Source organism: Pipistrellus kuhlii, unplaced genomic scaffold (assembly GCF_014108245.1).
Source record: "Pipistrellus kuhlii isolate mPipKuh1 unplaced genomic scaffold, mPipKuh1.p scaffold_m20_p_1, whole genome shotgun sequence".
Taxonomy (NCBI): Eukaryota; Metazoa; Chordata; class Mammalia; order Chiroptera; family Vespertilionidae; genus Pipistrellus; species Pipistrellus kuhlii.
In genome coordinates, this window is record NW_023425404.1 from 17,215,585 (window position 1) to 17,232,715 (window position 17,131).

The 17,131-nt window shown below is 40.6% G+C and overlaps 2 protein-coding genes across 7 annotated transcripts in view; one reads left to right on the top strand and one right to left on the bottom strand.

The window, feature by feature from the left end:
* VTI1B (vesicle transport through interaction with t-SNAREs 1B) overlaps positions 1–16,701 on the top strand; it is a 30,049-nt gene extending 13,348 nt beyond the window's left edge. For 2 of the 6 annotated variants that reach the window (XR_006741167.1, XR_006741168.1), the window contains one exon: positions 4,781–4,931. The gene's annotated coding sequence lies outside the window, so the exon portion shown is untranslated. Of the gene's footprint in view, positions 1–4,780; positions 4,932–5,399; positions 5,800–12,167; positions 12,389–15,623 lie in introns of those variants that run through there. The other 4 variants (XR_006741169.1, XR_006741173.1, XR_006741170.1 and 1 more) reach the window with 4 other exon arrangements.
* Positions 1–17,131, bottom strand: part of ARG2 (arginase 2) — a 33,345-nt gene that overhangs the window by 1,106 nt on the left and 15,108 nt on the right. The window contains exons 3-7 of the mRNA XM_036433448.2: positions 9,867–10,044; positions 5,560–5,719; positions 4,601–4,695; positions 4,318–4,422; positions 2,459–2,595 (exon numbers count right to left, since the gene is read on the bottom strand). Of these exons, the coding sequence (XP_036289341.1) occupies positions 2,459–2,595; positions 4,318–4,422; positions 4,601–4,695; positions 5,560–5,719; positions 9,867–10,044 (675 nt within the window). The remainder of the gene's footprint in view (positions 1–2,458; positions 2,596–4,317; positions 4,423–4,600; positions 4,696–5,559; positions 5,720–9,866; positions 10,045–17,131) is intronic.

A 17,131-nucleotide genomic window follows, 5' to 3' on the forward strand; every position in this document is an offset into this window, starting at 1 on the left:
CAGACTGAAAGGTCCCAGGTTCGATTCTGGTCAAGGGCATGTACCTTGGTTGCAGGCACATCCCCAGTAGGGGGTGTGCAAGAGCCAGCTGATCGATGATTCTCTCTCATCGATGTTTCTAACTCTATCCCTCTCTCTTCCTCTCTGTAAAAAAATCAAAATATAATTCAAAACAAAACAAAAAAGCATCAAACTACTGCTATATTAGAGTAGAATTGAAAGAAACCTTTAAGGTAATAAAATCAATCATCCCTCTTCAACTGACATACAAGACATAGCTGTCAAGCTTTGTGAAAGGAATAAAGAAAGGGCTTGGGAGGTTGTGGGTTAAGGAGTTCCCAACAAGTAGGGAAAATGTGTGCCATTTCCAATATTAAGGAACTTTCCAGATGCCTGCCTGCATGTAGCCAGAGCTCTATTTCCTCTTTTGACTCTGATGCTGTATCCACATACTTAAGGAACCATGTGCCCTGAAATATAGTTACTACTGCAGATCTTACTCACTCCTGCAGGTCTGAGCCTGAGGGCAGATTCTACACTTATTTCCCTGCCACCACCACCACCACTCCCTCACCCTCACTTCTCTGGGGTAGTTAACTTTTTAGTTGGGTATTCTGAGTGAAGTTAATCTACCTTTTCAAGAGTTATCTGAACAAACTAGTATTTGAGAATACAAGTATCTGAGAATATTTAGAGTGGCCATAAAGCCTGGAAACATGAGTGAATATTGCTAATGGTTTATTGGTATTACATTATAGTACACTAGAGGTCCAGTGCATGAAATTCACAGCCCTGGTTTCATCAGGAAGGATGTCCAGAAGGTTGTTCAGCTGTCCAGTCTAATTAGCATATTAAGCATTTATTATTATAAATGATATGCTCATTGCCATTATACCTATTCAGTGTTAGCAATGTATAGTTCAATGCACTGTGCAGAATTTTGGTGAGCAGCACATTACTGTACCACTTCAACCAATTCTTGCACATGCATATGCTTCTCTGATCATTTGTGTGTCCAAATTCCACCGACTAAAGCTGGGCCTTCAGCAGAGCCCAGAAGTATAAATATTATCTTAAAAAATATAAATATATATATATATATATATATATATATATATATATATACCCATGTTTCTATATTATTGCCACCCTGTAAATTATTTAAACAAACTACTTTATGTGTCATGATAGACAGTCATTTAGAATAGAGTAACACGATAACAGGAGAGAGGGTGTCAAGGTTTGACCATCGCCCATTCTAAGTATTAGCTGTTACTAAGCCCTGGCTCTAGTAGTGTCATTGGGAACCAAAACGGAGGTTTGAACTCCCAGGTTCATTTGCCACCAACCCAAGGATGATTAACGTCTAAGATTGTGAGCCTGAAAATGAGACTACCTTGCCTCTGTCAGATCTGATAGATAAGCATTATTTTCCTTTTTGTAGTGCCTAAGAGTCTAGTTGGCTCCAGAGCCAGGGAGACAATTTCTCAATTCCCACATCTATCCCAATGATCAAGGGTTTTCTATCGCCCTGGCTAGACCTTTCAGTCTGAGGCTTTATGCTATTTAAACCCTATTTTCATGAGATAATATTGAAGTATCATGTGGGAGTTGTTTAAATTTTGCAATTAAAAGTCATTTAAAATAACCTTAAAACCAAGAAGCTTTCAGACAAATGGAAACAGCTACCCTGCCTGGTGTTGGTTAGGGCCTCAGCCTGCTCACCAAAGAGTCTTGGGTTCAATTTCCGGTCAAGGGCAGGTACCTGGGTTTCAGGTTTGATTCCCTCAACCCTGCTTTTGGGGTGCGCATAGGAGGCAACTAACCGATGTGACTCTCTCACATAGATCTTTCTCTTTCTCTCCCTCCTTCCCTTCTACTCTATGAAAAGCAGTGGAAAAAATATTCTCAGGTGAGGATTAACAAAACAAACAAAAAAATTATTTTTTAAAGAAAGAAATAGTTTTGGGACAGTAATTCCTTGGTAGCCACTCTTGATAACCTAGCATTCATTATATTAATCTTTCTGTCAGCCATTTATTTTCCACTGTTCCTGTATTAAAGCTCCTATTAAACAAGCTCCAATATAAGACTTGCTCTACGTGTAGCTTTGAAATATCTCCAAGAGAAGCTTTAACTCCGCATTCCTAACTCCCAGCAAACCAACTTCTTAATTTAAGGTAAAAATTATAGCTAGTTGGTGTTGGCTTTTAATCTTAATGGGCCTTTGGACAGTTCAGATGCAAAGAACTGCATTAGTTTGGCAGGTTATTCTTGTGTATACTAAGTGTTTAAGAAGACAACTTTTTATTCACTATTACCTTAGCATATTTTGGTATGAGCCATATACAAACATGCAAAAACAGTGTTTACAATGACATGAAAAGTAGAAAAGACTCCTGGCAGACAAGAGGCTTCACATATTTACCTATATAGTGAACAGTTAATCACTACTTACCTGTGTTGTGTATTTCCTCAGTAATATACATGCCTTCTCGATAGGTCAGTCCCCCCATAACAGGAGTTCCTGTGGCTGGAGCCAGTGCAGGGTCAAATGCATCAATATCAAAGCTCAGATGGATTGGCCTTTGTCTTCTTGAAAGGAGAAGAATAAGAGAATAGTCATTTGCTTGTGCCTGAACATTCATGCTCCCTGCAGATGCAACTTCTTGATTTTGTTGCTGTTAGTCCTGGTACTTTGTTAATGCGTCAGATTTCCAGGTTTTCTATTTTTGAAGTTACTGAGTATTTGCCTATTAATTTTTATACTTCATTCGATCATAATTTTGCCATGTTCTGTGTGCCTCAGACTAATTCCACTATATATATATATATAATCAATAAAATACATATATATATGTATTTTATTGATTTTTTGAAAATCAATAAAATATATTTTATTGATTTTTTTACAGAGAGGAAGAGAGGGATAGAGTTAGAAACATCGATGAGAGAGAATCATTGATCAGCTGCCTCTTGCACACCCCCTACTGGGGATGTACATGCCCTTGACCGGAATCGAACCCGGGACCTTTCAGTCTTCAGGCTGACGCTCTATCCACTGAGCCAAACTGGTTTCGGCTCCAATTTATATTTTTGACTTAGCCTGAGAATTAAAGCCTCCTACATAACAATTGTCAGTAGAGAGAATTCTTCACTTTCATATAACCTTGGGCTCTGATAGATTCTAATTTCATTTGTATTACATTTGCTTTTATTCAGAGTGTAACAGCAGCTGAACTTAACTCTGACTTTAGATTTGAAATCTTTTTTTAAAATATGCTTTTATTAATTTTGGAGAGAGGAAGGAGAAGGAAAGGGAGAGAGAGAGAGAAACATCAATCAGCTGCCTCCTGCCCTCCTCCTACTGGGGATCAAGCCCAAAACTTGGGCATGTGTCCTGACTGGGAGTCGAATTGGTGACCTCTTGGCACATGAGACAATGCTCAACCAACTGAGCCACAACAGCCAGGGCTAGATCTGCAATCTTATCTCCCAATTCTAACTTTAATTTATCCCAGGTGTCCAATGACTGAAACTACATATGACACCTATATGCTCAACAACTAAATTTCTTAGCAGATGCACTGAGAAAATGCTCTTACTAGCATTTGATCAGCATTCACCTGCCATCTTTATCCACCCCCAAGTTTTGCTTAATATAAAACTTCTTTCAGTTGGCCATGACTAGTGTGGGTCAGTTGGAGCATCATCCTGTACATTGAAAGGTCACAGGTTTGATTCCGGTCAGAGTACATACCCAGGTTTTGAGTTTGATTGCCGGTTGGGGTATGTACCGGAGGCAACTGTTCGATGTTTCTCCCTCATACCTCTCCCTCTCTCCCCCTCTCTCTCCCCCTCCCCCCCCCCCCCCTCTCTCCCTCTCTCCCTCCCTCCCCCCTTCCTCTCTCTCAAATAAATTTGAAAGAGCATATCCTCAGATGAGGATTAAAAACAAAAAACTCCTTTCAGATGAAAAAATAGTGAGGCTAGGAAGAATGGTACAATTAGAACAATGAATGCTTCTCATCTTAAAGATAAGCATTAAAAATGGAGCTAAAGAGAAAATCATGGGAGAGAGAGAGAGAGAGAATCTGGGCAATAATTTCAAGGTAATCCCCTCACAACCCCAGAGGAAGAATATTACCTATGTTTCATATTCTCCCTTTCTAAATTATTTGAAATTTTTATACATACATGTTTTGCTTTTATTTGAAAGAAAAGCTGCTATCAAGAGAAAAACTAAAGTATTCTGCCCCCTGGTATCTGCTATATTACCCTGGGAACCTAGCGTAGACATCTGTTGTAGTTACTTACTTGCCAATCAGCAGATCGAATGTCTGTTCCATGACTTTCTGGATACCAAGTCTATCTATGTCTCTCATGGAAAAATACTGGATATCGTAATTCTTTAAAATAAAACTGTAGTGAGATAGAAAGGAATCGTTAGTTTAAATAGGAAGTTAGATTAAATTAAATGCACATTTAGATGGGGTTTTGTCTTTACAGTGGTCTTCAACAAGTTAAGGCAAGGACAACCTATCAAATGGGATGGAAGTGGCCAGATGGGCTCAAAGTTTAACCCTATATCTCAACTTACTGCTCAGGAGGGTCCACATCTCTTAGACCAATATACACAATACTTGGGGAAGAGATGCAAGGTTTGATCCAGGAAAATCCTGGGAGCTGTGGCACCTATGAAGAGAGAAGAATGAACAGGATTCATCAAGGATTTTTGGTCTCACCAAGATAATCACCATGTGCTTCCCATTATATGCAGTTTGCTTTGTCATCCATCTACAAGATATGCTTAAGCAACACAAGACACACCTGATCTGGGAAGAAAATTGATACAAGTAGAAATGATTCAGAAAGGCAACTGAAGAACACAGTATAGCATTCTCAAGCAGAATAAAAATTTCTTCTCCTAAGGTGGTCTTGGTTTCTCATTAACTTACCTAAATAACAGGAATACTGCTGATTAGCCCTTTTCATATTACTGAATTATTTACAGATTGGTTCTTGGAACATAATCCAGTTGTCATCCTCAAGTTGCTGACAGCCAAAACATGAATTCTGCCTAATGAATAACCTTTGTTATTCCTGCTTAAACTTGGTCCCTCACTGAGGGGAGGAATAAACAGATTCTAGTCTATGCCTAGACTCCAGTGTCTTTTGAACAGCCTAGAAAAATATTACCTAGAGGTATTCATGTTTTTACTTGGATTCTAGACAAATGCGTCTGAAAGTGTGGCCTGGGAGCCTGTAACCAAGAAGTCCTCCAGCTGTGGGTGTATTGATCACTAGAGTTACACAGTACCACCTTCCTTTCTTAGATGATTATGAACCCCCAAGAGCAGGGACCATCTTTATATCCCTAGCCATGTTTAAATTCCTAGCATCTAACAGACTGCTGGCCCATAATAATGTTCGATGAACAAATGAAGGTATTGGAAGCATTTCTACCACTGGCAACCCATCCTTCACAGAAATCTTAATGAACTGGACCCTCAAGCCCCTGCAAGCCATTCGACTTTCTTTTCATCTTGGCCTACTGACCTTGTCCTGTAGTTCTCGGAGGAGAAAGGAAACGGGCTGTCCATGGAGACATCCAGATGAGGTGGTGAGGGGTGTATTAATGTCAGCATGGGCATCAACCCAGATCACACAAAGGTCTGGGCAATGTCGGGCATGGCCACTAATGGTACCAATTGCCAAGCTGTAAAGAACAAATATAGATGACCCTTGAACAACAGGTTTGAACTACATGGATTTCTTTCAAAAATACCTGTAACTATTTTGTTGTTGTTTGTTTTGTTAAACATTCTCACCTCAGGTCTTTTTTCCATTGATTTTCCAGAGAGGGAGGGAGAGAATGAGAGAGAGAGAGAACGTGATTGTGCCCCAAACGGGGCCAGGGATCAAGTCTGCAGCCGAGCCGAGGTATGTGCCCTTGACCAGAATCCAACCCAAGACCCTTCAGTTCACAGGCCGACGCTCTAACCACTGAAACAAACCGTAATTATTTTCAGTCCACGATTGGAAGTCTGGATGCAGAGGGTAAACTATATGCATTGATCTATACCATTAACATTTTAGATAAAGGACTTGAGTATCCACTGATTTTGGTATTGGTGGGAGGGCCTTGGAGCCAATTCTTTGAAGATATCAAGGGACAACTTAAGTTTTTGATGAGTCAAACGTTTTATTTGGATTTTTCAACTGTGCAGGGGGGGTGGGGGGGTGTGTGCCCTTAATCCGAGTTGTTCAAGGGTCACTAGTCTCCAATAATCCTCAAGGCCCTCTGCTTGGCACACATCACCAATAACAAATGTCCTCAGCCAATGCAGCTCATACTTTGTCCTCGGGGCAAAGTCAGGGCTCCAGACCCAGGCAGGATTCGGATGAGACAGAGGTTAAGTGAGTTAGATAGGGAGAAATGGAAGGCTCTACACTAGGGGTGTCGAACTCAATCAGAGAAGGGGCCAAAATCTAAAATCCAGCCTAAATCTCGGGCCGAATGGTTTACTGAACAGTCATAAACTGTCATTGTGATGGAAACGCAGCGGAGTGCAGTGATGACAGCGCAGTGCGGGCCACATTGCAAGGCCTGGCGGGACGGATTTGGCCCGCGGGCCTTGTGTTTGACACATGTGCTACACGTTCAAAGCTGACCACTGGTTATCCCCTGCAGTGTGACAGACTGCCCCAATCCCTAAAATTTGATCCAGAAAGGGACCTTAAATACTTGTTCAAGAAGGAAATCCAATTAAAGGATGTGGTCTATATATAACAACTCATAAATGCCTCTTTAAGGGAAACCAGGGTGATATAATTATCACTTTCAAAGAATTAGTTACATTAACTTTTAAGTCAGCCTTATAGCTTTTAAAAATAAATGATACTTTCTAAAATGAAAAATCAAAGTTAAGAGCAACCCAATTAAAAACCTCTTTTAGAGCACTGAATAAAATACAAGTTTATTTGCATGTTATATACATTAGTATGACATTCAATATCATTGTTTCTGTTTTTGCCTTTCCTTATCCTTGGTATCTTCTTACATTAGCCAGCTGTCCTGTCTCAGCTGTAGAAATATAGCAAATGAGCCGAAACCGGTTTGGCTCAATGGATAGAGCGTCGGCTTGGGACCGAAAGGTCCTGGGTTCGATTCCGGTCAAGGGCATGTACCTTGGTTGCGGGCATATCCCCAGTAAGGGGTGTGCAAGAGGCAGCTGATCGATGACTCACTCTCATCGATGTTTCTAACTTTCTATCTCTCTCCCTTCCTCTCTGTACAAAATCAATAAAATATATTTAAAAAAAAAAGAAGAAAGAAAGAAATATAGCAAATGAAATAGTGGTTGGAAAGCTTCCCAACTTCTATAACCAAAGAATTTGACATAGATACGAAATACAGCTTAAGCATCTTGGGAACTAACTGTAGGCATCCTTCTTGGTCAGGATAGAATGCGACAGGATTTTCACCTGCATGCCCCACGTAGGGCCTTTTTGAGGAATAGCATGGTCCAGTGCTAAAAGCAGTGGATTAAGTCAGAATGCTGTGTTGTCTCCTCCTCTCCCCCCTCAGGAAGAGGTGTATGATCTAGGATAAGTCATATAATTTCTCTAGACTTCAGTTTCCTTTTCTAAAAGGCAGGGATACTAATCTCAGTCTGTTTAAGTCAGAGTTGGCTTGATGATTAAGTCCATACTGTATGTTGTATATAAAAAGAACAGTGACCCTAAAACTTCCTATTCCTCGCCTGGCTGGTGTTGCTCAGTTGTTGGAGGGTCAGAGCATCAGCCTTGTGCACCAAAGGGTCTCAGGTTCCATTCCCAGGCAAGGGCACATACCTGGGTTGCAGGTTCTATCCAGTCCCCTCGCCCCAATTCCATCAGGATGAACCAATCAATGTGTCCCTCTCACATTGAGGTCCTCTCCTCCCTCCCTCCCTAAAAGTCAGTGGAAAAATATCCTCGGGAACAACAAAAAATTCCTCTTCCTTTAAAATGTTCAATAGCTGTTCAGGTTTTATACTCATCCCTTCCTGTCTAGAATCTTCCAGATAGAGCTTAGGTTTTAGTACTAAATAGGAAATTGGGAGCAGTGACAGGGTTGCAATAGACAAAAGAAAAAGCCAAGGACTATGATAATCATATTGATAAGCAGTCTCCAAACATTGAGAAAATGATTAGACATACAATATAAATGAACTTTGAGAGCACTAAGCTAAGAGGCAGGAGACCTACACTCTGGTTGATTTAATTACATCTCATTAGAGAACCTGGGACTACTTTCTTATTCTATCTAAAATTTTATTCATACTGAAGAATCTACCTGTTTTCCAGTTGTAACAAAGATTTAACTTCTTTTAAGTGATCTGAAAAGCTCTCTAAGCATCTTAAGGAAAGTTGCTAAAATGGAACTCAAAAGAAAAGTGAATTGCCTATTGGATCTGAATCCCAACTCTACTTCTTGGCTGTAGACCTTGATTAAGTTATCTAACCTCTGACCCTCAGTGTTCCCAGCAGTAAGTCAAATAAAACTATATTTGCTTCACTCGCGTCATTATGATGATGATTTACTGAGAATATATATATATGAAGTGCTTAATACTCCTAGTACTTTAATGCCATTTTTTTTCTTTCTAACAAAAATTACCATTTCTTAGCTCCCCTGTGAAATCTTGACTACTGTCGTCCAGACTCATCTCTGAAATTCTGTATAATTTAATTTCTTTCATTTCATGCATATTTATTTCATCTAGGTCCAATAAGTCACAAGTTTCCCACAATCCCTTGAGAACACATCAGAAGAGTGTTCAATACAGTATATGCTGATTCACTAAGAGAGGAAGAATCTATTGTGTCAGTCACCTAGTGTCAGTTACTGTGGAGATAGAGAATGCATTCATATGACAAGTGTGGAATTTGGAACAAACCTATGAGCAGAAATGCTTTAAAAAAAAGAAGACCCAAAAAGTCCAGCTTATGCTTCCAATCCTCCCAATAGCGAAATGAAAGTCGTAAGACAGTTTCTTAAGAAAGCTTTCTAAGAGGAAAGCATGAAACACTGGACTGTGTCTAAAAGCTTTGCATAGTTTCCTTTGAACTCGTCCTCCTACTATACAAAATAAACTACATGTACCTCCAGCTCATAATCTTCGACATCAAAATGCTATTATGGCCCTAGCTTGTTTTGCTTAGTGGATAGAGCATCAGTCTGAGGACTGAAGGGTCTTGGGTTTGATTCCAGTCAAAGGCATGTACCTTGGTTGCACGCTTGCTTGATCCCCACCCTGGTCAGGGCATTCGTGGAGGCAACCAATCAATGTGTCTCTCTCATACTGATTTTTCTCTCTGTCTCTCCTCCTTTCTTCACTATCTCTAAAAATAAATGGAAAAAAAATCCTTGATTAACAAATAAAATAAATACAAATAAATAAATGCTTATTTTTTAAAATGCTGTTATGCATTGTTAACTTTAAAAGTCAGCCAGATTTCCCCCCAGGAAAATGGGTTTCTTCAGGAACAACAGAATTGTAACCCCGAACATGTAACCGTGGTGGACCACATGCAAATTTACTAAAACAAAGGAGAGGGAATTATTTTATAGAGGGGGAAAGAAGTTGGAAGGACTGTTACAAAGAGTTCCTGCTGCTGTGCTTTAAGATCAACTGACAGGGCATGATAGCTTTTACTTCTGGCCTCTCTATTTCATAGAGTTTCTGCTTATTAATTTTTTCCCATCATACCCCAAAAATTGTGAGGGCTAGTTTACTCAGGAAACTGAGACAAGCTCATTGATTAGCCCAGAGTACCATGCAGTGTAGCCCCACCACCACCACTGGCTCCCAACTTACCTGTGGTCTCCTCCCACTGTGACACAGCTGTAGCCACCTGATACTGCTCTACTAACTACCTCAGCCAGCTCCTGGTTGGCGAGGCCCACCGAGCGAGGATTTGCTATCAGGTTGTTGTACAGATCATCCTTAGGGACTGGAGTGAAACTCAAATCTCCAAAGTCCTTTAGGTGGCAGCCTAGAAACAAGTGGAGCATGATAAGATTAATTGGAAATGGTATTCCAACTCTTATTGGCCTGGGCCAGAAATACCGTAATAACTTGTGACCAACCTCATTTTGTCTCGGTAAAATTCAAAATGTAACATGACTGTCAGGATGACCTCCTAGAAATCCTGTGGGGTAGATCCTATCAGGAATATCATTTTGCAAATGAAGAAAGGTTTTGGAAAATGAAACCCAGAAGTGTTAACTGACATTAACAATCACGAAATTTGGAGCAATTAAACCTCTATCCCAGAGTTATAGCATGGAAGTAAAATACCAACAGGATTTAAAGTTAATTTAGGACAAAACTACACATACAGAAATTTTCATGTTATAAACTAGGTCTCAAGGTCACAAAGCTGCTAAATGCCAGAATCAGGAACAAATCCAGGTCTTCTGCCCCCAAAGTTTGTATTCTTGACTATGCAGTTGTCTCCTAGAGTCCCACTTAAATATATATATTGATTTCAGAGAGAAAGGGAGAGGGAGAAAAAGACAAATATCGATGATGAGAACTATAGATCAGCTGTCTCCTGCACAACCCCTACTGTGGATCAAACCTGGGATCTTTCATTTGGCAGGCTGATGCTCTATCCACTGAGCCAAACCAACTACGGCCCAAAGAATCCCTCTTGATTGTACCACTTTAAGAACTAGACAGTCCTCTCTGAAGAACCAACAAGACAGTGGACATGGAGCTGGAGCAGAAGCAAACCTTCCGTGGTGTGCACCCTGACCCACTGCTGGATATGGCCTCCTGGCAGCTTCACGGTGACAGCTGCACAGCACCCGGCAGGAGAGGCTGAAGCAGCATTTGAAGCCCCTGCACAAAGCCAACCAGGAGAAAGAGGCCAAGGTGAACACACCTGCGGGACAGGATCATCCTGCAGGGGACAGTGGACAGCGTGGTGGGTGTCTCCATTGGCAAGACCTTCACCCAGATGGGATTCAAGCCCAAGATGATTGACACTACCTGGGTGAGTTCTCCATTGCCTACGAAGCCCATGAAGCAAGGCTGGCCCAGCATTGGAGAAACCCACTCCTGCTTCATTTCCCTCAAGTAGCTTGTTCAGCCAATGAAGGCACTGACTTCTCTTAAAAAAAAAAAAAAAAAAAAAAAAAAAGAACTAGTGATATGTTCTGACAATAAGCTGTAACTTTTCCCCACCAAGGTTTCACATATTTCAAAGAACTGGGATACCAGTCACTACACATTAATTTTTATCTTTGGTGTAAACACTAGTCTTTCCATCTTAGCCATGTTTAGGATGAGGACTAAATAATCTAACTCTATCAGGAAGAAATCTGAATTACCAGAGAACAGAACATTACCATAGATTGTATCCTTAAGGTCCTGCTTAAACTGAAGTACAGGTACATTGCGGGAGGAGGGGAAGTGGTCACAGGATATACATCTTTTTTCTTTTTTAAAATATATTTTTATTGATTTCAGAGAGGAAGGGAGAGGCAGAGAGAGACAGAAACATCAGATGAGAGAATCATTGATCAGCTGCTTTCTTCACATCCCCTACTGGGGATCAAGCCCACAACCCAGGCATGTGCCCTGACCAGGAATCAAACCGTGATCTCCTGGTTCCTAGGTCGATGCTCAACCACTGAGCCACACTGGCTTGGCAGGATAGACATTTTAATATTTGCAGAAATTTGTGATGAAGATTTGGATAAAGACCAGCATGGACCCACCTTGATCAACTAAGGGATCACCATTAAAAGGGATACTGGAAGCAAAACAGAAAACCTTATCCTATTTTCAATTAAAGAATTCAGCTAGAGTTCTATATGTGTCTTTTGGTCACTGAATTTTTAAAAATAATTTTTTAAAAGGCCTAGAACTAGAGATGATCTGGACAACTAAATAGAAGAAAGGGGGAAGGTGTTGAAATAGGAGAAGAAAAATATGACAAGAGACCAAAGATATTAGGAACCTAAAGAAAAAAAGACCAAATAAAACATCTATAAAAATCAAGGAAAAAAAGCCATGCATAAAGTCATTATGCACTTTACTAAATCTCAAAATATGCAGGACACTTTAGATTTAAGAGAAATGAAGCTTTAACTTTCAAACTAATATCAGATCTTGCCATTGTTGACAACACAGTCTTGGGAAGGGCAGATTTTGAATGGCAGTATCTACTCTTGGATGCTTCTACTTCCACATCCATGTTTATATCAGCACCTACTTAAACCGCATCAAACATTTAGATTCATACTAGGTTTAGGATATCAGGGCATGTCTGATGTTTTATATGGGTTGTATAATTAATAATGTTCATATTAAATAATTTTTGAAAACTACTTTTAACTCATTTAATCCTTTCATGACCAAGAAGTAGCACAAGGAAATTAAAGCAATCAACCTGGTGGGTAAGTGACAGAACTTGAGGAGCACTCAAGTCCAATCATGGAATCTAGGATGCAGACTCAGAGAAGTATGACAACAAATAATACTTGACTATTATTTACTTATTAGAAGCTGTGGAAAGCTTAAAAAGGAACCTAAAGAGAATTTGGTGGTCTTCTAACAACATTTCAAGGAAGAGACTGAATTTCCTAAAAGGATTCTGGTCATTAAATATGTAACTGTGGAGTGGATCACTAGATTAACTCACAGGCTGGATAATCAGTTCTTCATGATTATGCAACTCCATTTTCTCTGATTGCTTGTTCAGGGAACAGGCCTCTGGTTATTTAGTTTCCCAGTTGCCTTCATATAAGAAAGAGGGCTTCCTGACAGTGGATCCTGGAAGGCTGTTGCTCACCATAATTACACATATGCATTTGGGGTTATACATCATGGTTAGCATGAATCTCTGGGTCAGAGAGCCTGCTAAACACTGCACATATCAAGAGTTCTGGTCCCGACCGGTTTGGCTCAGTGGATGGAGCGTCGGCCTGCAGACTGAAAGGTCCCGGGTTCAATTCCAGTCAAGGGCATGTACCTTGGTTTCAGGCACATTCCCAGTAGTGGGGGGTGATACAGGAGGCAGGTGATTGATGTTTCTCTCATCAATGTTTCTAACTCTATCCTCCCTTCTTCTCTGTGAGAAAATCAATAAAATATATATATTTAAAAAAGTTGTGTTCATGGATGATCAGACCCCCCTGAAGGGATGAATGTCTTGAGAGGCCTTATCTGAATAGCCTACCCTGTATAACTCCCAACTCTGCTCTTTCATTTCCACAATAAGTTTCAGGGAACAACTAGGGAAAATGAGTGCTAAAGGAGTGAAAGGAAATTCAGTGACAATAAGGGTGTTCAAGGAATGACTCCTACAACAAGTAAAGTTAGTACCAGCACTATGCTAACTTTCGTTGTTTTCTTTCTTTACTGGTAATAGAAATTTTTTGTAAAATTGGTAAGTGCCTAAGGGTGACAGTCCACTGTCCTACTCTCTAGGCTTGACTACTCTATCCTGGAAGACCTTTATGCACAAACATAATCTGTACTGTTATTTTATTTTGTGTACTATTCTTTTAAATAAAGTTGTTAGAGTAGGCCAAACTGCTCTAATGAGTTCTGGCTCAAACTAATGGCTCAAACACAGTAAATTGGCTTCTTGTTTATTTAACATCCAGGTAGATATTATAGGTCAGCAGGAGGCTTCCCTTCACGCAGTGATTCAGAGACCAGACTTCTTTCACTTGCGGTTCTGCCACGCCTAGGGTCCCAGGTTCAAGGCAGTGGGAGAGGAAGAAGAATTGAGAAGGCACACCTCTGCGTTTAAAGGCCCTGCTCTAGAAGTGACATATCACTCCTGCTCACATGACATTAGCCAGCAAGTGCAGGTCTAAGCTATGTCCAGAAGATGATTATAATGGATTTTGGCAGATAGCAAAATGAGTTCTGTTAAATTCTATTGCCATACCTTTTTGTTTAAAAAAATAAATATATATATACACATACACACACACACACACACACACACACACACACACAAATATATATATATATATATATATATATATATATATATATATATATATAATTATTATTATTACTTAGAGAGAGAGGAAGGGAGAGGGAGTCAGAGAGACATCCATGTGAGAAAGAAACATCAATCGGCTGCCTCCAGCATACCCCCAACCACACCTCCTCCTGGGGATTGATCCCGCAACCCAGGCATGTGCCTTGACAGGGAATTGAACCAGCAACCTTTTAGTACATGGGATGATGCCCAACCGAGCCACACGTGCCTGGCAGCTGCCATAATCTTTAATAACTAAGAACTCAAATATTAAAGCTTATGCTATGGATCCTAACTATGGTAATCCTAACCTCTAATCATTACAGAGCTGAATCAGTGAATATACTATGCCATCCTGCCACAGCCTCTTAGGAGCTTTCTCCTCTAACACCTACTGTTCCCACAGCATTGTAGCACCCAAAGGACTAGTAGAGTAGAGCACAGCATGGGTTTCTAAAGATGAACAAGGACCTGAAAAAAGAACTGTACATTCCATGTTTGGAAAACAGTTAAGCAATTTAATAGAAATGAGAAGTCTGCATATTGGAGCAATGCAATAGGTTGTAGAGAACATGATTTGCAACCCACAGGCCAGAGTTTCTGAGAAGTGAGGCGGCTACTGGGATGTTGTTTTTTTTTTTTTTTTTGTAAGTGTCTAAATGAACTGAGTAATAATGAAGCTATGACTTTGTCAGAGTGGTGTGGCAAATCTAGTTCAAAAGGCACAAGAAATGGTCTTAATTTTTTTTATAGATTTTTTTATTTTTATCTTTAATATATTTTATTGATTTTTTACAGAGAGGAAGAGAGAGGGGTAGAGAGTTAGAAACATCTATGAGAGAGAATCATCGATCAGCTGCTTCTTGCACACCCCCTACTGAGGATGTGCCCGCAACCAAGGCACATGCCCTTGATCAGAATCGAACCCGAGACCTTTCAGTCCGCAGGCTGACACTCTATCCACTGAGCCAAACTGGTTTCGGCTAATTTTTTTTTTTAATCCTCATTCAAGGATATTTTCCCCATTGATTTTTAGTGAGAGTGGAAGGGAGAGGGAGAGATAGAGAGAAACACTGATGTGAGAGAGACACATCGATTGGTTGCCCCTGACCAGGGCTAGGAGCCTTCAGTCCACAGGCTGATGCCTTATCCACTGAAGCCAGAGCTCTACTCATTAATTTTTAAAGAATCTTAGAGTAATAACGAAAAGAGCAAATATTATAAACATGGGAGGAATGTCTGCCTGTCATGCTTGAGGGAGCTGTCCCTTTCTTAAACTTTTTTTGTGCTTCAAGTCAACTCACCTGCAAATCTAAATCAGATGAAACATAATGTTTTGTTGTTAATCCTCACCCAAGGATAGACAGACAGACATTGATGTGAGAGAGAGACATCAACTGGTTGCCTCTCGCATGTGCCTCGACTAAGGTTGGGGATCGAACCCATGACCCTTTGATGTGTGGGCTGACGCTCTAATCACTGGACAAAACCTACCATGGCAAGACAATGTTTTGTTGTTTTTTTAAGATATAATGATTTATTACTGCTCTTTCCTGTCTTATAAGAAGGCACTGTAGGACAGAATGAACCTGAAACTGCAAGGAAGCTCGTATGACAAACAGATTTGGAAACAACTTGAAAGGGCTCTGCTTTTTGACACACAGTGGGGCCAACCAAAGCTCTGCATAGACTGACAGCCTCCGTGCTTCTCTCCCAGTGCTGGTAATAAAAATACACCGAATACTATTAGGATCTTTTAGGCCCAGGTGTCACCTTTGGCCCTGATAAACATCTCCAGGCTCCACTGGAGTGAAACGAGAACACAAGTGCATCAACAGAATGATGCAACCATCTGGTAGGGAAGAAATCAAAACAGTCCTACCTGACCTTAGCAGTGTGTGCAGACAGCACTTCTATTTAGGGTCCTGATCACTAGTGAATCCCGCAAGAAGCCAGGGACAGGAAAGAAGGAAACGGAGGAAAAGTATCTGCCTCCACACACCACACTATGCTAGCTACTTCACAGATGGCTGCTAATCTTCACACCCTCATGGGTTTCACATACTTCAGACGGAGAAATTCAGCAGTTAAATAGCTCCAACTGGTTAGAGCCTGAGTCACCCTTTGCTTGGAAACTCATAGAAGACACTGTTACAAGTGAGCAGGCATTTGTCATTATCTTAAAGGTAACTCCACTACCCCCCTACTGCTCCAAAGGCTCCCGGTAAGTCGAGAGGGATGGGCTGACATGGGATAATTGACGGAGCCCCAGGTAGTCCACGGGCAGAATAGTGTCAGGGCCCATCAGTGTGCAGTTTTTTTGTTTGTTGTGTTGTTTTGTGTGTGTGTGTGTGAGTGTGTGTGTGTGTGTGTTTCAGACTGTGCCTGAAATAGAATAGAGTGTTTATGACTTGTCAGGAATAACAAGTCAGTGAAACCTGGAGAAAAACAAAGATGCTGAGATCTCACTTGGTGCTGAGAGACTAATAATCCTAATGGCTTTTAAAATTACAGACTCAAACACTCTGTAAGACAGATCTAGCTCCATGCAAAGGGAATTCTAATCTTTTAAAGGACTGCTACTGCTAATTCTTAGAACTCCAAAGCTGTGCCTGGAAAACCAGTTAATTGAAAACCAAGCTGCAGTGTTCCTGGAGGCGGTCTAGGAAATGGCCACAGGCCATTCAGTCCATTTGAAGTAAAATTGCTCTTATCCCTAAAATGTGATTTGGGTAAGAACTTTTGAAGAGACTGTTATTTAAGGTAAACTCATTTGGTGTCTACCAATAAAATGAAGAAGTCTGAATTTTACTTAGTTCATTTAACTCCCTAAGCTGTACAGTCTCATGAAGTATGTGTTGGGGTATCTAAAAATCAGTTCGTTGCCCAGCCCGTGTGGCACAGTGGTTGAGCACTGACCTATGAATGAGGTAGTCACAGTTTAATTCCCCAGTCAGGGCACATGCCTGGGTTGTGTGCTCAGTCCCCACTGGGGGATGTTCAGGAGGTAGCCAGTCAGTCAATGATCTCTCTCTTTCCCTTTCTAAAATCTCAACAAAATATTTTACTTTGC